The 23,744-nt window shown below is 30.7% G+C and overlaps 1 protein-coding gene across 1 annotated transcript in view; it reads left to right on the top strand.

The window, feature by feature from the left end:
• The first annotated feature begins 885 nt into the window (after window positions 1-885).
• LOC118197246 (tyrosine-protein phosphatase non-receptor type 9-like) overlaps window positions 886-23,744 on the top strand; it is a 72,581-nt gene continuing 49,722 nt past the window's right edge. The window contains exons 1-3 of the mRNA XM_085821075.1: window positions 886-1,064; window positions 17,461-17,604; window positions 17,793-17,882. Of these exons, the coding sequence (XP_085677201.1) occupies window positions 1,011-1,064; window positions 17,461-17,604; window positions 17,793-17,882 (288 nt within the window). The 5' untranslated portion in view covers window positions 886-1,010. The remainder of the gene's footprint in view (window positions 1,065-17,460; window positions 17,605-17,792; window positions 17,883-23,744) is intronic.

Genomic DNA, 23,744 nt, shown 5'->3' with positions numbered 1-23,744 from the left:
AAATGCGTTGTATCACTTTTCAAATGGTTGCCACCTATATTATCTCCTTGTATTATACTTAAAGAAATTAAATACTGAAAAATCTGCATGAATGTATGCATGTTTCTCGCATTGTGAATAAACAACAGTACATAGAACCATCAAATTTTGAATGACGTAATACTCCACCTGAATAAGGGCACCCGAAAGCACGAAAAGAGTTTTGATTCCAATGTGAGCAGTGGCATTTTAGTTTCAGGAGTTGTTAAATGACATACCAACCATTCTTTTGAAACGACTAAAAGCAGCTCTGTTATTTGAATGCACCTTTCCTCTCCTTTGTTTAGCGGTAGTCTCCTTTGTCTATCGCAAAAGAGCTCCTATGCGGTAGTTTCTGATATTTCAACTGCTTCGTGGTGCGAGCATTTGATTGACTCTCAGGATCGTAAGAGGTCAAATTTTAAAATTTACGACAGTTTGAAATGTTATAATTCCATTAATTGTTATTATGCACATTAATGAAAGTGTTTTTTCTGTGCGCTTCTGTTTAATATAGTGTTGATCAGCTTTATCTAATGCAATTATTAAAACCTCCTGCGTGATCATCAATACATTTCTCATGCTACGTTTTTAGAATGTTCTAATTATTTTCAGGATACATTTGACTTTTTGAAAAACTAATCAAAACTCACCAGTGCTGTGAATCCAACTTTCAGAATTTCTTTTCGACCCCTACTTTTTAAAAGTCTCATTGTAGAATGAGTTTCATTTCACTGTAAAATGCAAGGAGGTTAGAATAACTGTAGTGTAACTATATAAACCATGAAGGTATTCTATATTTTTTTAACTAATCGAAGATTGTTATTTTTGTATCTGGCAATTGGATTGGGTGCACGGTTCCGCAAGTAGGAGCAGAAAGCATGAAGTGTGTTTGTGTTGTCTGTCAAAGTGACAATTTTCCGTCGTAGAATGTTAGTTGAGTACACCGAAGTGTAATTTACTTCGTAAAAATCATGTTGTCTTAATAAATAATGATTATTGTTGCCCACACTATGGCTTCCTCGTTAACAGCGGAAGAAGAACAGGTTTGTGTTAATGAAGTTCGGTATCACTCTCGTTAAAATTGTATCTTCTGTGTAATTATGAAGGAGATTATATTCATTTATATAATATTTATTTAATAGTTTTAGCTTTATTTTAAATTTTAGTGTACGTTGTTTGATCTTTAAATATAAACTTAGGCGATCGTATTTGGTGCACCGATATATGGCTTTATTTTATTTTAAAGATAATAATTACATGAACCAAGTTATGTTTTATTGTACCTGGAAATTTCGCTGGGTATTTCACATCAGTTTTGAGTTTAAAATTTAATATTTTTATCTATGTTAAGTTAAATAATGGGTTGGACTTAGAATACATATTTAATTTTTTCTTTTTCTTTTTTCGTATACGTTTGATATTTTCTGGTATTTTTATGTTTCTTATCATAGTGTAAAAGGTATTAAAATTTTAAAATAAATTTTAAATCGGAAATTAGTCATTAACTTACAAAAATTCGTAGTGGTTCTCAGATTGAGGTTGATCTTTACATTATGGTAACTTGGCGTTTTTTTGGCGAAAATTTGGCGACCAACTCTCCTACAGCAACCCTCTATTTTTTTTTCCCGCCGCCATTTTGTCTTCACGAAGTAAAGACATGTTTCTTTTCTTTTTATCTACTGAACACTTCTTTCTTCCAACAATCTACTAGCTGAATTACACTTATGCTAGAAATTTTATCTAACAAAACTGCTTAATCATGACAAATATTCACTGCAAAATTGGGAAAAAGTGCACAATACCATACTCCTTACGCGTTTTTCAAAATAACACATACACATAAACCATGTACATGCCGACTTATTTTTACTTAAAAAAACATCCCAGAATTGCACAAAAATGGCATTGCATCTTTAAACCCGGTAAAAAGAACATATATGAAATTACCTGATCGCGAAAAAGTATTTACCCATTCCAAATATGAACATTTCCACATATAAAATAAATAAAATATCCAAAAACTTTTACCTCTAAATCATCTATTACATTATACACGTCACCAACGAATTCATACCGCAAGCATTACAAATACTTAGTATCAAATATTTAAATTATTTCCATGCACGTTTACTTCAACTTAAACGTATACCAAATTCCTACAAACATAAAATTCACAAAATAACTATCATTTAATTAAAATATCACGAAACCATGTACACGTCGACTTATTTTTACTTAAAAAAACATCCCAGAATTGCACAAAAATGGCATTGCGCACACTCTTCACTACATCCATGTACACTACTGTTTTCTCATAAATTAGAAAAAATTCACGAAAATACATGACAATTTTCTCAATCTTTAAACCCGGTAAAAAGAACATATATGAAATTACCTGATAACGTATACCAAATTCCTACAAACATAAAATTCACAAAATAACTATCATTTAATTAAAATATAATTAAATTAAAAAACACTATTTAAAATATAAATGAGCACATACATTAAATTAATAAAAATTACCTTACAATCCTAATTACTTTAAACTAAATCATTGCTAATAACAATTTTCCCAATAATACCAAATTCCTTTACTTCCACCTTACATTTAGAACAATGCATAAAAATAATATCCTCAAATAATTAAAAATACTAACTTACCTAATCTTCTTCAGAATCTTGATTACGTGTCCGATAAACTTTTCTTTAGTTACAGCCATGGGATCCAAAAATTCAAGAACACTGTTTCACACAACACAGAATAAACCAAATACAAAATTTCCAGATTTTTTTCCTGATTTTCCCCCTTTTCCAATTCAAGAACCGTAATTCGTCCATTAATATCACATGACATATGCCATGATCTCTCATTTCCCTCACACAAAATAATGCGTAATAGGAACTGAGTACTGCTCACATTATTACCAAAGTCCCAGGTAGTAACCTTTATCGCCTCCAAAATGTCGCCAAACTACCAGTTACCATATTGTAAAGATCAACCCAGATTGATTTTAGATTTCCAAATTTCGCCTTCATTTATGTAGATCGTGTTTTCAGTAAATAAAAGCAGAGGAAAAATACGTCAATTATTGTATAAAAGAGAAAGTTTAAGTTAATCCCTGTAAAATGTAGTTTTTTGTCACACGACTGATAAATCAGATATAATTAAAGGTGAACTGTATGTCCATATATAAAAGAAGTGATTTAAATTACCTTTATTTATAAAATGAAGTTATATGTAATCAGCATCACCAGAATCTTGAATTGGCAAGTTTTGTAATGGTTTGTTCAATGACGAAGATGTACATGTTAGGAAGTTATGTAAAGTACTATGGAGTATTAAAAAATTGTTATAAAAAACTCTTCCAAAGATTTTAAATTTTAAAAAATAATTTTATGATTTTTTAAACTAAGATTTTCATGATGTATGGTTTTAGCACTGGAGGAAAAAATACAGTTTTCTTAGTTAAACTTAGTAATCATGTATACTTATGTATTTTTGATACTGTTGGTACTTAAGAAGTGTTAGTCTGTATAAATATCAATGTTTTACTATGATATAATTTAAATTAACTGTTAGGGCAAAAATAAAATACTTTGATGTTTGTTAAAATGATATTATTGATTTCAAATGCTATTAGAATTTATCACTAATCATGTTTTGAAAAATTCTAGAATTTAGAAGTATGAAAATAGTTTTCTAATATATGTTGCTACTTTGTATAGGTCTGTTGCTGACAAATTTGTAAAAGTAATTAAGTGTTTGTAGAAAATGTTCATGTATTCTTGCATATTGCAGAATTTTAAATTTTGATTATAACTGCTAATTTCTCATTGGCTGTCACAAAAAATTGAGTTTTAATTTCGGAACTACTCTGATATGCGCCCTCAAGTCGCCAAATTTCTCGCTAAACATTTTTGGCGAGAAACTCCACGCTGCCATGTTGCTATCTAAATTTTTTGTTTACATTTCGAACTTTAAGCCTAAAATGTCTCCAAAAACACGGTTTCTGCGAATGCAAAAACCACGTTTTGAACACACAATTTAAGCTAAAAATCTGAAACGAAAACAAAAAATTTAGATAGCAAAACCGTAAAGTTTCTAACCAAAATTATTTGACAAGAGTCCATGTACACATGATATGTTTTAACTTAAAAAAACATCTACGAATTCCACAATTTAGGCAACAAACGAATTCACGAACTACGTACACCTCACTTTAATACATTAATATAACAACAATAAATTTCAAAGAATACCATGTACACAGCATCCTGTTTCAACTTAAAAAAACATCTACGAATTGCACAATTTAGGCAAAAAACGAATCTACGATTTACACACAACTAACTTTAATAAATTAACATAACAACAATAAATTTCAAAGAATACCATGTATACAGCGTCCTGTTTCAACTTTAAAAAATCATCTAGGAATTGCTCAATTTAAACGGTACGCACTAATCAACAAAATAACTAAAATAAATTTCAAACAATTCGAAAAAACAGCAATAATAACAGAAATTCATACTAAAAAGCAATGAATATAACATGCTACAAAATAAGAACAAGAATAAAATAAAATGCACTTACCATGAATTAATGCTTCAGCAGAAATACCAATTTCATGCCGCCTTTAACATGCCGCCACATAATCACTATCATATTTATATGACAGCCAGACACACTATCCAGAAAATTCATATTATGGTTCACAAATAAATAAAATAATCACAAATCCCTACTTCTATCATGCACAGCCACTAAAAATAATCTCCCAGACCCTCTTTCCACACCTCCAAATACCTCCTGCCCCTCAACAGGATGGCTACGACAATATTTCCTTTTGCCGAACTTCAATTCAACTACTTCCACCATTTTATCTTCCCCCCCCTAGCTTCTCAGACACAGAGCATGACGGAAACCAATGAACTTCACCGAAAGATTTTTCAACGTCAACAGGGTTGCCATACAACACGCAGTCGTGCCAAAAACCAGCACAGAATACATATCGCCACATTTGGTGAAATTAGGGCGTATATCAGAGTTGTACCATAATTTCATTTATAATCTGATTTTTTACATTTATTCTGTCACTAAAATTTAGAATGTGTAACTGATGCTGAAAGAGTCATAAAATCTCTAAGAAAAATAGATATTAGTAAAGTTAATTAGAAATCAGATTTGTGTTCATTTAGCTTTGTTACATATTTCTCATGCCACATGGCTAGATGACACTGCTTATGCTCTGTTAGTCAGTGCAGGTGTTGACAAAGCATGTAAGACAGACCAAGATAACCTTATAATATATCTATAGTTTTTTAATTATAATTTTATTCATTGTTAACAAATTTTGTTACGTTTTCAGGTCTTTCTCACACCATTCACTACACTGAATCATCATATCAATAAACTTATTGTCAATAGCAATTTAAACTAGAGTTTGTGAAATTAAATTTTTAATGTTGCACAATTTTCAATCTCTATTTATAAAAAGAAAAAGTATCATATTAGAAAAATATAAAAATACTTTTCAGAATTGTTTTCCTAACTTAATACAAAGTCTTTAATCCGGAATGATCTATAATCCGGATCTCAAAGCTACAAACTTTTTGCGCATCGCATATGCGTTTACGCATGTGCATAATACATTTACACATGCACGCTTAATGTATAACGGACGGTACAAGCTAGGCTAAAATTATCGGTTGCTCTTTACATTATGGTAACTTGGCGATTTTTTGGCGACCAACTCTCCTACAGCAACCCTCTATTTTTTTGTTTTTCCCGCCGCCATTTTGTCTTCACGAAGTAAAGACGTTTCTTTTCTTTTTATCTACTGAACACTTCTTCCAACAATCTACTAGCCGAATTACACTTATGCTAGAAATTTTATCTAACAAAACTGCTTAATCATGACAAATATTCATTGCAAAATTGGGAAAAAGTGCACAATACCATACTTCTTATGCGTTTTTCAAAATAACACATACACATAAACCATGTACACGTCGACTTATTTTTACTTAAAAAAACATCCCAGAATTACACAAAAATGGCATTGCGCACACTCTTCACTATATCCATGTACACTCCTTTTTTCTCATAAATTAGAAAAATTTCATGAAAATGCATGACAATTTTCTGAATCTTTAAACCCGTTAAAAAGAACATATATGAAATTACCTAATAACGAAAAAGTATATACCCTTTCCAAATATGAACATTTTCACGTATAAAATAAATAAAATATCCAAAAACTTTTACCTCTAAATTATCTATTATATTATAAACGTCACCAACGAATTCATACCGCAAACATTACAAATACTTAGTGTCAAATATTTAAATTATTTCCATGCACGTTTACTTCAACTAAAACGTATACCAAATTCCTACGAACATAAAATTCACAAAATAACTATCATTTAATTAAAATATAATTAAATTCAAAAACACTACTTAAAATATAAATAAGCATATACATTAAATTAATAAAAATTAGCTTACAATCCTAATTACTTTAAACTAAATCATTGCTAATAATAATTTTCCCAATAATACCAAATTACTTTACTTCCACCTTACATTTAGAACAATGCATAAAAATAATATCCTCAAATAATTAAAAATACTAACTTACCTAATCTTCTTCAGAATCTTGATTACGTGTCCGATAAACGTTTCTTATTTCCTCCGATAAATAAAAAGCAAGCGTATGTGTGCTTGTTTCAGGATCTTTAAAATCATACTTATAGTTCACAGCAAGGTACCAGGTAAAATAAATATCTTAATAAAACATCTTTACTTCTATCTCACACAACCTTAAAGAAACACTTATTACTACCCCTTTCAATCCCACTAAATACCCATTTCGAATTCACTTTAGTTAGGGCCATGGGATCCAAAAATTAACGAACGCTGTTTCACAAAACACAGAATAAAGCCAAATACAAAATTTCCAGATTTTTTCCCGATTTCCCCCTTTTCCGATTAAAGAACCGTAATTCGTCCATTAATTTCACATGACATATCCCATGATCTCTCATTTCCCTCACACAAAATAATGCGTAATCGGAACTGACTACTGCTCACATTATTACCAAAGTCCCAGGTAGTAACCTTTATCGCCTCCAAAATGTTGCCAAACTACCAGTTACCATATTCTAAAGATCAGCCAAATTATCTAATTATCTATTTCAGTTAATGTTGCAGATTGCGTTGTTCCTTAATCTTCTAATTGGATCCGGCTTATTATTTTTTACAGACTGTTAGAGCAATTTTATAAAAGTAAGCTTGAACTTTCGATTATGTCAAAAAGAATTTCCGATTCTGGAGCTGCCAAAGGATCTACAAAGTGAAAGCATGTTTCGATGTTCATCAAACAAAAAGTGAAATTGCTGCCAAAAATGGGTAAAGGCATATCTTTTGTTTCTCTAGCCATTCCGAAATCTGTTTATCAATTTCACATTGCTCTGTGGGTTGGCATTTATAACAGCAACACACAACACAATATTTATGCATCTTTTTAATTTGAAACCTTCCTAGACATTTTGGTTAATTTATATCAATTTCCTTTTCTTTAAGCATTTTTTTTTAACAATTAGAAATTTGTTCCAGTACACAAACCAATGTTCCTACTAGTTTCTGTGTGTTTCATTTCCTAACAGCAATCTATGCTTTTTTCTCATAAACCTATGAGGTTTCATTTGATCTGGTAAAAGTTAAATAGTCCAAAACCCCTGACAGATGTGAAGCAAATTATTGCTATGTCTGAAGATAACTACAAAGTCAGATAAAGGTTTAAATAAACCTCTTATTTAAAAATAATTTAATTTTAATCTAAGCTGGCTCAGTAACTCAATCATCATTACAAATTCAAGTATCGGCAGTAATAATGAAAAGACAAATAATTACAAATTATCAAAGCTTGTAGGAATTAATGCAGCATGCAAGCGATGGCCAGAAACACACTCTGTACAGTGTAAACTCATATACTGTTTACTTACACATAACATACACTTATACAAATACTACTTAACAATAATGCAAAATAAATATTTAATATGTAAGAGTTAAAGTATTTTTCATTTCTCATCAAAATAAACAAATACTGAAATTAAACATTTTTAAAAATTTATTTTGCATTAAATAAAAGAAGCAGATACACTTTTTTTTTTTTTTTTTTAAACATTTAGTGACTATTGAAGCCACCCATAATTAGGGTCCAGTGACATCTTCTTTTAAATACTGGCTGTGCTATTTCATAGCTTGAAGATTCACTTGCTTCTTCACAATTATTTTCATTGTTTAAAAGTGTATCTTCTTGTGCTTTCAACAATTAATTATTGTTACTTTTTAAATATGCTTTTATTTAAAAATATAGAGCTATATAATCTGTCAATTTTTTTCTTAAATTCCTTTGCTTTATCAACTTTTTCCTTTGCTTTATCGAGTGCTTTGTTTGATGAATCATCATCCATAAAAATGTTCTAGATTTTTTGCCAATTCTAATCCTTCATTTAAGATTTCTAAAGTAGATGTTGCGCTGGCTCACAGAAAATCTGTAATTAGTTTTCTTCACCACTTGATTCAGATAACTCTAACAGCTGCATAAGCTGTTGTTCATCTAAGTGTTGGTTACTAGTATTAATTAATTCAATAACATCTTCCTTGTTCATGTTGATAAATCCCTCTCTACCTAAAATGTAGGCAATATTTATTATGCAATTTACTTCTGCTGTCAGAGAAGTTAAACAGCTTCCTCTAGGCATTCAGAGTCAAAGATTTTAGCTCAATAATTTCAATGCTATTTAAAATTGAAAAGTCCATTACTGTAGTAGTATTTGAACTAGAATCAATATTTTCTAAAATGGGTTCAAATGTATGCTGTATATACAATGATTTAATTATTCTTCGATTCTTGTGGTTGTAGGACTGATGCTGTATTGGGTGGTAAAAATATTAATTTAACAGCTGGATGACTTAAATCTTCTGGGTGTTCTGGCATGTTATCGATAAGTAAAGCCCCATTCACATGCAATGCTCCTTCGCACAGCTGCCGTTAGCAAGAGGAGAAAAGGAGACATGAAAGAGTTTCATCTTTATGACCCGTTCAGAAGACCACAGTCTTCCTTCCCCTTTTACACCTAAGCCTCTGTGAACGATCACGTCTCCGAATTGGTCGATTTCTAATACTGTGTATACATTTTTAACGTTGTTTACTGTTGTTAATTTTGTAATCTGTACTTTCGCAAGTGGTACCTGAACTTTCGTTATGGTTCCTGAAAAATATATGCTTTTTACATATTATTATTATTATTTTATAAGCTATTATTTAGTTCATTCTTGGTGCTTGTCGCTATGGTCAAAAGATGGTTATGGATTTTTAAACTGCTTCCCGATAAGATATAGAACTCAAACTTTGCACATAACTGCTTGTGGATGTGGTGTCGCGCTTTTGATTTTTAGAGGATTAGATTTTTTTCAAATTTAAAGTTGAAACGATTTTTTGCAAATATTAGCAAATAATCTGAGAATCTCAGAATATTATAGTTTGTACCATAAGACACAGTGGAGGAAAACAATTTAATGAAATTTTTAGCGTAATTTAAAAAAAAAAAATATTTTGGGAGAATTTTTGAAAATCGTTCATATTTTTAGACTTTTTGACGCCGATTAATTTTAAAATTTCATATTTTACAGCTTATAAAACAAACTTTTCGCATTAAAAAAAATGATAAAGAAAATTAATTGGATTTTTTTTTTTTACTTTTTTAAAAGATATGCAGTGAAGCAGAATGGGAAATATTGGTTCTTCTTGGGCATCAATTCAAAACATCAATTTCAAAGTAATAATCTCATTATACCACACTATTTTTATGACATTATTTATACTATATAAGTTGTTATTGTTGCCAGTTGTTAGTTCAACGTGAGATCGGAAATATTTCTCTTAAGATACATTAGTTAACTTCCTCTTAAGATACATTTTGCATTGCGTTGTGTTTAACGTTCTTATTAGATTGAAGCATAACTACTGATTATACTTAGTGATATTCTAAATACTTATACAAGTATTTCTGTGAAAATTCCAGAACTTTGAAGTGTTTTTGTTGATAAAATAAATTTAATTAAGCTATCATCGGATTTGAGTGCAATGACAATCATTTACGAACTATTATCAATCTATTACGAACCCGTACACATGCAATATTATAATTAATGTATTAAAATTGTTTTGAACATGTTTTACAAAACAAAAAACAGGTAAAGAAAAATTCTGCTTGCATTTTATGATTTTTTTTGCAATTTTTCTGGCCAGATAAGGTTTTAAGAAAAGGTTTGTAATTTATGTTTATATTTACCAATTGAATAAATAGCACTAGGTTTGATTTATATATATATATATATATGTGTGCATATTGAAATTCAGTAATAAAATTTTAAAGAAATTTGAAATGATTTAATGTCTATTTAGACAGTTTGTATTCTTTAAACTGCAAATGCAAACTGTGAAACCTTTTGCATTTTTTGGATAAATCCTTTTACTTAAAGTCCTAAAACATACAGGTATGGACTAAATTATTTATTATTTTTGCTGTTTATTTAAAAGTATATACTTTATAGAAACAAGAATGGATTTTGCAAAATACTGAAAAGAAAAATTATTTGAAATGAAAATGTGACTGAGATATTATTTGTTTTTTTAAAGATTTTAGATAAAAGTATATATTTATATTTTCTCAGAAACTAATTAATTAATTGCAAAATCATTTCTTGAAGTTATTAAGAACACTCTAATAAATACAATAAAAAAAACTGGGAGGAGGGGACATTGAAAATTGTAGGAGAAGAAAGACTTTTTAATTGTAAAATTTTTCTTCAAAAATTTAAATTAAAAAATTTACTAGCAATAACTTTTTCCAGCTTAAAATTATTTTGTTTTACAAAATCATTTAATAATATTCATAAAAAGATAGATGAAAATGCTTAAATAAAAAAAAAAAATCATTCGAAAGGTACCAAGTCCCTTGTCGCCTTGAAGCCGATACGCACTTTAATGTCTTAACTTTAATTTGAACGATATTTCTGGAATGCCCAGCATCAGATAAACTTGTCTGTATTTGTCTGTAATTTCCGTGTCTTGTACAGTTCTATCTAATTTTGGGGGAGATGCTATCACATCCCCAGACTTCGCTGACAGTTCAGCGAGCAGTAACCGAGAGGTAGGAGCAGTCTAGCAAATTCTACCTCCAATTCGGAGAAGCAGCTAATGCTTATTTTCCATGTGAATGGAACACGTTGGAAAAATCGGTTTTCCCTGCTTGTCGAATCTGCTCTTGTGAACGGGGTTTTAGAAAGCTTGAAGCTGATTTTTTTTTTTTTTTTTTTTTTTTTTTTGAGTAGTCTTCCACTTCCAGCACAAACCAATTGTAAAATCGATTCCGAAATAAAACACTTATTACTCGTGCCTTATCACCCACCCCCTTTCACCGCTCATGGGTTTAACTAATGTTTAATTAACATGGCAACACTTCAGACGGTTCTTACTCTTTAGCAATAATTATTACTTTCTCACCAGATTTTAACCTACCGTAAATTTTAGTTTTTTCTTTAAGGGATACACATTTTCTGCTTTACGTAGAATTCTTCTCCATAGCAGAGATTGTCAGACTGAAAAGGGTCTTTATTTTTCTGGAGGTCACTTCAGTAAGTCTTTACCCCTCTCTCTCAAGTCAATTTCCTGTGTTTTTCTCCTTTTTATGTTCTACCTAAAAATAAAATTTTCACTCCATCTTCACGAGCCGATCTCCAAAGTAACATGCTTCTCGATATAACTCTGAATTGGTTCTGTTATATGAATCCATCTTATATAAACCTGCGTTATAGGGGGGCTACTATAGTGGATATCTTACATTTGTGCCTTTTAAATTTATCATAATACAGCAAAATCATTAATTATAATTAAAAACGAATTTAAACAGCACTCACTTAATTTTTTCTGATAGCTATAAGTTTTGTCACTATAGGCAAAGTCTCATGTAAGTGACTTTCAAACTGTTCCCCTTCCACTTCTGCAATAATTCCACAAACTTGGGTTCCCAATCGCTTGTGTGAAAGCTGAGGAATATTAAAAAACAATATGAAATTTTCAGAATATGGGGAATTTTAGAAGGGAAAATGGTCCACAGTGGTGAAAGCACATAAAGATCCTAAGAGAGATATTTCGCTTTACTTAAGTAGGGTTATTGTTAGTGCTGTAGCATTATACTTGGCATGGGGGGAAGGAAATCCATTCCAACAAAAATGCGAGTACATATGTATGAACGTTTCAGATATTTGAGTGAAACAGATTTTGGCCTCTTATCATTGCAAAAGTGTTAAGTGCTCTACATATATGACTGCAAGTTGATATTTTTTCCTCCTATACTTTTAACCTCTTAAGTTAACTGATAGAAGATTTTGAAATTTTAATTGGATTCAATTTGGGGTAGGGCTCAATTTGGAGTAGGGTGCCTTTTTCAGATCCAGTTGTTAATTTGGAATAGGGCACTTTTTCAGATCCAGTTGTAATATAATGTCATATACTATTTTATTTTGTTATCCAGTTGTTTAACACGGCTTCAATCGAAGAATTATAAGATTATTCAGATCTTTTATATTGTAGGATAATATACACAGAAATTTTTCTGTAGAATGATGTATGTGCTAGAAATGGGCAAAATCACTCTTTTATGGGATCAGATCAGAACTGTTTGCTCACTGAACTGAATCAGTTCTTTTTTATAGCTTACTGTTCTCTAAAAATAACCTTGATAAATGAAATGAGCAATGGGAAAAGACTTAAGAGTGGATGATGACATGAAGAGCAGAAAGAATTGAACTAGTAGTGGAATTGGGAGAATCAGTTTACAGAAGCCTCTGAACTAATTTTCAACTACAATATTGAGGTTTAAAATCTTTCTTTTTTTTTTTTTTTTTTTCCTATTCTTCTTCTTTTTCTTTTTTTCCTATTTTTTTATTTTATTATTTTTATTTATTTATTTATTTATTTATTTTTTCATAGAACTAACAATAAAATTCTGAAAGAAAAAAATGGGAAAAAAATTAGGTAGGAGTAAACTTACTTTTAACATAAAAAAGAAACATTCCTCTCTTCCTCAAAATGGGAATCAAATTTTCTTAGCATGCTTCTAACAAGCACTCTTTGTGGGTGAACTCTATGTCAAGTTCTAAAATTTGTTTTCATTATATATATATATATATACACACACACACACACACACATAATTTTTAAACTCATAGAATTTTTACGCCTGCATGAATACAGGTTCTTAGTTTAAACTTGTAGAATGGTAAAATTATTTAATAATAATCTTTACTTTTTATTTTTTTAACACAATCAGTTAGGTACCCATTACTTTACAAAAGAAGATGAGCAAAAAGGATAGCAAGGGCCAACTTAATGAACTGTTGCAAAATGAGTTCTTATTTATTGTGGATAATTCAAGAAAACACCTGTGCATTGTTTGTGAAACGCTTTTTCAAATAACAGAAGAAATGATATTACCAGACTGAAAACATCAAAATTTATGAAGCCACTAGGTTTAGTTTGTAGCAAGAAACATGAAAAATCAGCTGTGCTCTCGGTTAGATTTGAAGCTTTCAAAATTTTCAGATTGCAGCTAGACGTGCTTCCAATTACACCACAAAGGCATGCATCAAGAAAGAAAAAAAAATCCTTTCAAACTGGATTAGAAAAGGAGAGAGATGCGAGTTACAAAAAGAATATGTGGGAAGAAATAAAAAAGAAAAAAAAAATATATTTGTTGAATTATTTTTTGAAAGTGTGGTGATGCTGGAAGCATGTTATGCAGCTGTAAAACACAAGCCTTTCTGTATTTGAGAGGAAATTTTCAAGCACTGCCTTAAGAATTGCAAAATGTCTTGGTGATAAGATTGTTGAAAGGAAAGTAAATTGAACTGCTTTGCCTCAGCAAACAGTTATAAGATCCTTTATGCTGCCATGGTGTTCCTGAGCAACTGAAAATCGTATTTGTACTTGTTCTTTATTTTCTTTAGCTGTGAATGAACCTACTGACATATTATAGCACAATTTCAACTTTTTTGTAAGAAGAATTGATGATAATTTTGACCTCTTTGAACGTCTTTCTGGTCAGAAGCCACCTCATGGAAAAAACAGAGTATTAGACCTATTTCACAAATTATAATCATGTTTAGAAAATCAGTTATTCAGTATAATCTTGCAGGTTGGAAGATTATAGTTAGCTTATCAGTATTTGCATAGATGGAGCACCATTAGTGGTAAGTAGTATTTCTGAGACTGTAAATTGAAAGTTTTTCTTAGGTCATTTTCTACTAAAGTGTCACTCTGTTGCACTTGAAGTGTCTCTGAAGAACTTTAAATTTAAAATGGGATTCCAGTTTTAAAAATGTGATACAATTAGAGCAAGAGGATTAAAAAGACGAGAATTTAGCGAACTGTTTTACAGAGAATATGGTGATCTTGTATTCATTGTGAGATGTACTGGCTTTCTAGATGTCAATTTTCAGTAAATTTTGGAAACTGAAAAAAAGTATGCATAATTTTTGGGGGAAGGAGAAAAAGATAAAGTGTGTGAGGAAAATGCCCATTACAAGATGAGAAATAGCTATTTGATTTAACATTTTTAATAGATGTTATTGGCTCTCTCAGTGATTAATTATTTAGGAATTGCTGTTCAAGAACAAACTACTTCCTAACTCAGTAAGTGACATCAACATATTGAAAATGAAATTAAAATTGTTCATCTCTCAGTTAGGAAATTGAATTTTAAGTTTTTTCCACATTTAATAGAATATAATGAATCTGTTAAAAATAATGGCAACTTCTCAGAATATATTGATTATTACAAGTTTTTTAGTTATTTTAGCAATTCTGCCAATAAAGAAGACTGCATACTTGCATTTGTAAGTCCTTTTATCAAAATTTTTTGGAAAAATTTTTAATAATACCTAATAACATACAAATGGATAATCTAAAAACAGTCATTTATATGAAATTCTATCACTGTCAGATATTTCTGGTATAAGACGAGAATTTAGCGAACTGTTTTACAGAGAATATGGTGATCTTGTATTCATTGTGAGATGTACTGGCTTTCTAGATGTCAATTTTCAGTAAATTTTGGAAACTGAAAAAAAGTATGCATAATTTTTGGGGGAAGGAGAAAAAGATAAAGTGTGTGAGGAAAATGCCCATTACAAGATGAGAAATAGCTATTTGATTTAACATTTTTAATAGATGTTATTGGCTCTCTCAGTGATTAATTATTTAGGAATTGCTGTTCAAGAACAAACTACTTCCTAACTCAGTAAGTGACATCAACATATTGAAAATGAAATTAAAATTGTTCATCTCTCAGTTAGGAAATTGAATTTTAAGTTTTTTCCACATTTAATAGAATATAATGAATCTGTTAAAAATAATGGCAACTTCTCAGAATATATTGATTATTACAAGTTTTTTAGTTATTTTAGCAATTCTGCCAATAAAGAAGACTGCATACTTGCATTTGTAAGTCCTTTTATCAAAATTTTTTGGAAAAATTTTTAATAATACCTAATAACATACAAATGGATAATCTAAAAACAGTCATTTATATGAAATTCTATCACTGTCAGATATTTCTGGTATAATTAACATCTGGCAGTGCCACCTTATGAACATTTTTCAGATACCAGTATATTTTTTCTGAGTTATATCTGTCATTTTGAAATAATGTATAGATGTGGAAAATAATTTATTTCCATGAAATTGATTAAGATTCCATTAAGTTTGAACTACAGTCATGACTGGTTGATTCAACATGGGAAAAAAAATTCGATGATTTTTAACTGATTTGACTCCAAATGTTACAAACTTTGCAAAAGTAAAGGAATTTTAAAAATTTAATTAAATTATGTTTATCTTGTATATTTCTCTTTTGCTAATATTATGTAACAAATTATTTTATGTGTAGCTATAAAATATATCTATATTACTGCATTTTAAAATAGCTGAAAAGGGGTTGTAGGATGCATCTTAGCTTAAAGAAATCGAAAGTTGATGCATGAACTATAAAATCTTGGCTGTACTAGTAAAACCACGACAGAGCTCAGTGTCAAGAAGGCAGTAATCAATTTAAAGAGATTAAAAAATGTGATGGAAGAGTGATATTTAGAGTGGCTGTTGCAGCACTTGATTTGAGATTATCAGCAATTAGATATGCAACTGGGACACTGGTGATCCAAGGATCATTAATGGGTAAGTAACTCAGAGAATGTGATCTGTGCTCACAGTGCCCATTGTAGCTCTTACCTCTCACATGTGCATACAGGCTAGCTTGATTGCTTTCACCGATAGGAGTAGACTTGTATTCACCAATGAGTTAGAATTGAGCCAAAATGATCAGTTAAAAAGTGTGTGGAAATGTCCAGGGCAGTGGTAGGGTACTGATCTGAGTATCACCTGTCACATAGTCTGAAAGAGTTGTAGTCTGGGATATGGTATGGTATGGTAACTTTACTTAACCTGTTCCACCAAACTAAGTTAATGGCACTACAGGGTTAGGAAGTCATCCTAGTCATTGCTAGCAATCTAATGGTCAGGCCGACTTTCTACATTTTACATTAATCTTTAGTTTCTTGGATATAATTATTTTCATTCACTTGCTTCATTATCTCGAAGATGCCCTTGTTGCAGTAATAGTCCATGAACAGTCTATTCCCAGGATATGTGATGTAGTCGGAAGGAAAGAACTGCTGTCAGAGGACAGGAGAGCAGGTAATGAAGTGCATCCGCGTCTTCCCTGCAAAAACTGCAAGAACAGTTGATGTCCCGTGGTCTGGGGTGCAGTTTTATCAGATAATCATATCCTCAACAACCTGACCAATTAGATTGTCACATCCCTTCCCAATGGAACTGTTTGGAGTCTAAGCACATCTGAATGTCAATGTCACTAGTCTAACTCGATCATTGGAAACAGTTTAGCAAGAATTCCATAGGGGGTGGTCTGCCAATCTGAATGACATAAAAGCCAGAGGCAGGCTAATGTATTGCCAGTTATGTAATTGTGTTTCCTGAATTAAACATTTAATTTCTGTAAAACTGTAATACTTTCTTTTTCTATACATGTGCATTGCTTGTACTGAATTTTGTAACACTTAGTAAACTCTTTTATAATATTTTTTTTTGTGTGTGTGTGTGTGTTTTATTCTATATGTGTGTGTGTGTGTTAGAGTGTATTTTATTCTACTAATATGAGTGAAAGGTGGGTCATAGAAATTTAAAAATATCTTTCTGCAATGTAAAAAGTAAAATTTTTGAATTTTTTTTTTTTTTTTTTTTCTTGAATGAACTTCTTTAATATGGCATTTTTTTTCATTCTCAGGCTGTGAAGGAGTTCATATCTGTTGTAAACGAATTGCGTTTGTGTCAAAATGTTGGACCTTTATCATGGAGTACAGCAGTAAAATTTATGATGGCTCGAAAGTTCGACACACACAGAGCACTGCAGCTGTACAAAACACAGGAGGTAGTTTTCTTTTTCAACTTCCTTAGATTTTTGTCAAAAATAGTTAAAAATCTTTTTTAAGATTGACTGTGATTATTGCAATTTCTAAATTAAATTATTTTTTCATTATAATAAGTGTTGCCATTTTAAAATTGTATATAAATATATTTTGAATATATCATAATGCTGCTACATTTAATTTGATGCAGATCATTAGAAGAAAAGAAGGGTTAATAAGATTTGACCCAAACTGTGATCCTTTAAAATCAGAGCTAGAAACTGGAAAATTCACTATTTTGGTGAGCCTTTATTCATTCTCTTCTCACATTTTGTTTTTTCAATTTGAATTTTATGAGTATTAATGCATGAAGTGCAGATATTAACATAATGTATTTTAATACTATGATAGGATTTATGTTATATTAAATAATTTTGTGTACTTCAGCTGCAGGAAAATCAGAGCCATGGTAAATGTTGGATATGCTTTTAAACATGTTTGGGTATACTTTTCATGGATACAGCTGAAATGTTTTGTTGTTATGTCAGACAAATAATAAAATTTGCCCTGAAAAAATTTTCAGGAAAATTATAATTATAAAGGAAGAATTGTATTAAAGTACTGAATCCAGAGAAGATGATAACAATGCTATTTATATCAAGGCAATAAGTTTTCTAAAACCAGTTGCTAATTCTTGTATAATCAAAATGCCTTTTTGCACTATGTGCACATGTTAGTTGACTCTTAAGGTATCTCATATTTTGATTTGGTTATCAAATCATCATGGAACTGCATTTAATTCATCTTTAACTGTTCACATCTGCTATTTGCTTAATTATTGTTACCCAGAATTTTAAATATGTATAACATTATCATGTTTGTCACTAAGTTCAGCATTATGAATAATAGTTGATTTTCCACATATTTTATATTTTTTATGATATCTGTCTATATTTCTTTAATACTTTTTGATGAGAAGCTGGTGAAAAAATTTTCATTATCACACTGGTTCCAAATATTTTCTATATTAAAACTTCATTAGCAGAATTATTGGATTTTATAATTAACTAATTAAAAACTTTGTTCTGCATATTGAACGGAAACATATGATTATATTGGAATATTACATAAAAAAAGTGCTGGTGCTTTTTTTGATGTGATTCTATTCGTAATTTGACCTTTCACCAACTTTTGCAGTCTTTGTAACAAGTTGGCTTGAACAGGGTTCGTAGCGGTCCTTATAAGTGCTTATAAGTCCTTATATTTGAAAATAAAATATAAAGGCCCTTATAGGTGCTTACTTTTTCTTTAAAGCTCTTATTTTTTTGTTTTTAGTGCTTATTTTTTGCTTTTAGTGCTTTTTTTAATGAACACGCTATTTTTCCTGGTACCAAAGCCGAAACTAAACAACTTTTCTTCTTAATATGGAATGTCAAATGGTGATTTATACTCCCAGAAATAGCTTTTCCCCCTTTCTCTGCATTAGCATAACCTTTGGTGTGCACGAAGAGTACAGACAGGTGCCCGTCGTTCTATTGGTCAAAGAATTGCGAAAGCAGTAGAATTCTGTTACATTTGGCATTCTTTTCCTCCCACCCAAATATTACACACGCTTGAATTTCTATCAAGATATTAATAATTTGCATTCTCGTTCCACTTGGTCAGTTCATATTCGTGTTTATTATGATCGTTATGCTTATATTATGAGCATATGTATGAATGTTTATAATAACATAGTTGCAGTGACTGCTGAAGTATAGTAAACTTCCAAAAATGGTTGTGTTTTAACACAGATTAGCTTTCTAAGGAATAATATTTGGAATGGCTTAAATAAAGGGAAAGTAATCGAATAGTCAAAATAATTTCATTTTTTTGGCCAATACATTATACAGTACGAAGATTGGGAGGTTCTCCCCTTTCCCCGCAAAATCTCGAATATTGAAACCATTGCAGTTCGCTGCAAAACAAGTGATGGACTTTTTTTTTGTCACTTTCCAATCTGGATTGAATAGGACTAAAAGTTCTGCGGTCTACCAACCCAAGCGAAGAGTCATTCTATTCCAGAAATTTAATGCTGTCTGTTGAAAATTAGAATGAAAAACACCCCAGTTATTTACTTCTTTATTCTCCCAATACCGGCAGCTGTTGATTCCGATTGCGTAATATCACATAGGGTAGAATTACGGCGCACGTATTGTGCAATAACATTTGCGATATTTTGCAAAGATAATTAATTTTGATGTTCTGTCTGAGATTTGCTTATGAACACTTAAAAGAGTTTTATTGTGCTTGGTAAGCAGAATATTTTTCAGTTCCATTGGTTTATTTTTATATGATGCACATATCGTAATGTCAAAAGCATTTATTTAGTGGAAAAATGTAAAGAGCGGCTACAGTCAACTCCCCCGCTCCTCTTTTTCAAGTTACGCTTGACTGTCGAATTTCCAAGTATGCGGGTTAGTTAAGCTTTTACTGTTAAAGGATGATTGCATGAACCAAATTTCTGTCTTCTGATTTCAGAAATGTTCCTCTTTTTTACTTAAATTACTTTGCTTGCAATATCTGTTAAGGGAAAACTGATTTACAGTGAAAATTTAGAAAATGTTCAGAATTTAGATTTAAATTATTTAAATATCAATATGAGTGGAAAAATGAATTATATTTAGTATTAGGTTCCAAGCGAATACAATAAATATGCCTTATTATTAATTTTTTTCTATATTTTGAACCGAAATATCATCATTAAATCTTGTAATATAGTTTAGTTCTGCATATTTTTTTTTTCTCTCATTGTAAACTAGTTCTGTAAATTGAACTGTTAATTAAAATAAAAAAAAAAGTAATTATTTTCCATGGTTGAGGTAATGCTTATTCTCTCTTAATAAATACTGCATTTCTCATATTTTAAATTACAAGTCTAATTTTTAAGGTTATGCAGTTGTGTGTAATGCAATTAGACAGGTGCTTATTTTTTTTTCTTAAAATGTTCTTGAAAAGTGCTTATAGGTGCTTATTTTTTTAATTAAAATGTGGCTATGAACCCTGTTGAAACAACATTGTTTTTTTGAATGATCCTAAATTCTTTATGGAACTACTTGGCTAAATGTCAATTAGCTGTTTGCTGTTATTATCATCAACAAAAATTTTTCATGTGTGAACATCATTTGATTGTTTAATGGTTACAACCAGAACATTTTTTATATGTGTGTTGTTGTTTTATTAATCATTTATCCATTAGTAATTATATAATAATAATAATAGATGAATTAATAATAAATAAATAATATTAATAATAAATAAGTGCAAAAAATGTTTGCAGTATCTGAACTAATTACTAACAAATAATCTCTGAGAGTGTGAATAAAGCTGTGTTGCTACCAAAAGTTGACTGGAATATGCAGTAGAACTTAACAGTATTTTCCTGCTTTAGTCTAGACTTGTCATTGATCTTATACAAAAACTGTGGTATATCGAGAACTTAATCATAGTAGAACTAAAAGTTGGCACTGTGTCAAGCATTGCAAGTGCACGAAGTAGTTAAAAACCAAATCTAAGACTGGAATGTGAGTACTTGTTGGATATGTGTGTAAGCAAGGATGACATCTTTTGTATATAATAAAGTAGTATGTAGTTTAATGCAGTGTCTTGTGAAATAATTACCTACTAAGGGATATGCAACATCTGGCAAAGATGGATGTCAGATTTTTCAAAATAATAAAAGTGCCTTCACGATATGTTTTAATGCTATCGGAATAGACTGCTCAAGGTAAAGCTTTTATAATAATTTTTCTTTCGGAGGATTCACCATGGAGCAGCTTGTAACTGAGTTCATAGAGCAAAATAGAGCTCTAATGGAGAGACTTACTTCAGTTATTACTCCACAAATGGACAATTTGAAACTTTCGGTTCAGTTTGAAAAATAAAATGAACACGAAGAACAGTTTGATTCTTTTTAGACATATTCGAAAGTTATTTAGATATACAAAATGTTTTATAGGACAAGTGTGGAAAAGTACTGCTTTCTAATTTTTCTGGAAAAACGTATAGTCTCTTAAAATCTTGCTGGCTTCCGATAATCCTTTCAATAAAGATTATGATGTGTTAAAACAACACTTCATAATCAATCATTTAAATCCTAAGCCACTTCCTAGCTGACATGTATTTTTAAATCGCAAACAACAAGAGGGGGAAACAATCAGTGTGTATATGGCAGAGTTAAGGTCACTTGCCATACTGTATGCTTACGATCAGAACATGTTAAATATGATGTTGCGGGATGTGTTTGTTAGTGGGCTAAGAGATAGAGTTATTCTGGGTAGAATTTTTGAGAAGGATTATATCAGTTTAGATGATACTTTAAAAATAGCTTTGGCAATGAAAAACGTTAAAAGTTGCAAATGAAATAATTGGGAAACCAGTGAAAATTAAGGAATTTAGTACCAGAAATAAAGATGAATCTCACTCAGTCGCTTGAAAACAAAAGTTTTAAAAACAAAACTTCTCAGCTGAGAGTGCTAAAGGCAAAATGTGTTCGTGATGAACGGGTACTGACCGTGATAGAAATTATTGTAAATTTAAGACAAGTATCTGCAGATTTTATAAGAAAATCGGGCACATTGAAAGAGCATGCTACAATGCTAAAAATGCTGAAAGAATGAAAGCGAAACAAAAAGAAGTAGACATAGGAAATGAAAACACAGTTCCTATAAATAGCACACATTCCAGTGAGATGAAAAATAGGAAACCACCCGTAATGGACCAAGTGAGCATAGAAGGAAAACTGGTAGCTGTAGAACTGGATCAAGGAAGTGCAGTATCAGTAATGAGTTAAAAAAATTTCAGGCAAATTTCGAAAAGAAAATTCAAAATACAAGTCTGGCATTTAAAACATATAATGCAGAAAAACTGATACCTTTAGGATTTACTACAGTTTAGAATATAAAGGTTAAAAGAGAAATTTAAAATTTTACATTGCTAAAGAAAACATGGATACAATATTTGGTTGAGAATGGCTTTCGGAGATAAAATTAGATTGGACCTCAGTTAAGTCAATTTCTGTATCTCAAAAGAGTAGTTTAATGAAATTATTGAAACAATATAAAGAGATTTTTGATGAAAAAGTAGGAGAGATTAAAAAATTATGAGGCTCAACTTGAATTGAAGCCAAATGTTTCACCAAAATTTTATAAAACTAGGCAAGTACCATTTGTGTTAAAGGGCTGGATAGAAGAAGAAATTGATCGCTTGGAAAAAGAGGGTATAATCGAAAAGGTTGAAACTTTGGAATGAGCAACTCTGGTAGTACCAGTAGTTAAGCCGGACGACTCTATACGACTATGCCGACTACTTGGTGACAGTAAATCCAAATATTATTACGCATCAACACCCTTTGCCGACCATAGAGGAAATATTTTAAGGTTTGAGCAGGGGAAAGCATTTTTCAAAAATTGATTTTAAACATGCTTATTTACAAATGAAAGTACATCCTGAGACTCAAAAATTGCTAACAATAAACACACAGAAGGGATTATATAAGTGTAAGAGATTAATGTTCAGGCTAAATGCAGCGCTGGCAATTTGACAATGTTTCTTAGATGGACTATTCCAAGGAAAAGTGTAAAGTCTTCATGAATGATGTGGGAATAACAGGGTCTAATGATGAGGCACATTTAAATACTTTAAAAAATTTCTTCAAGATATGTAAAACTCATGAACTAAAATTAAATTTAAAGAAAAGTAAAATTTTTCAGGTTGAGATACAATTTTTAGGTCATAAAATGATGCTAATAGATGAAAAAATATCAGCGATTGCAAAGGCCAAAAGATCCAGAAATGTCCAGGAAATTCAAAGTTTTTTTTTGGGGGGGGGGGGGTTAATTTTTATGGAAAATTTTACTCTAAATTAGCGACAATCGCAATTCCCTTATATCATCTAACTAATAAAAAGTCAAAATGGGTGTGGATGAAGGATTGTCAGGAGGCTTTTCTAAACATTTAAAAAGAATTGTGTTCACAAAAAGTTTTGATGCATTATGATCCAAAATTGCCCTTAACATTGGCAATTGATGCATCGCCAGTGGGGTTTGGTGCGGTACTTTCTCACAAACATCCTGATGGAACAGAAAGGCTAATTGCATATGCTTCTAGAACATTGACTGAAATG

The sequence above is a fragment of the Stegodyphus dumicola genome, chromosome 7 (genome assembly GCF_044657685.1).
Source record: "Stegodyphus dumicola isolate Sdum_Otavi_A_Nest chromosome 7, ASM4465768v1".
In the NCBI taxonomy this organism is placed as follows: Eukaryota; Metazoa; Arthropoda; class Arachnida; order Araneae; family Eresidae; genus Stegodyphus; species Stegodyphus dumicola.
Note: the sequence above shows the minus strand (reverse complement) of the source record. Positions and strands in the feature narration are given on the sequence as shown.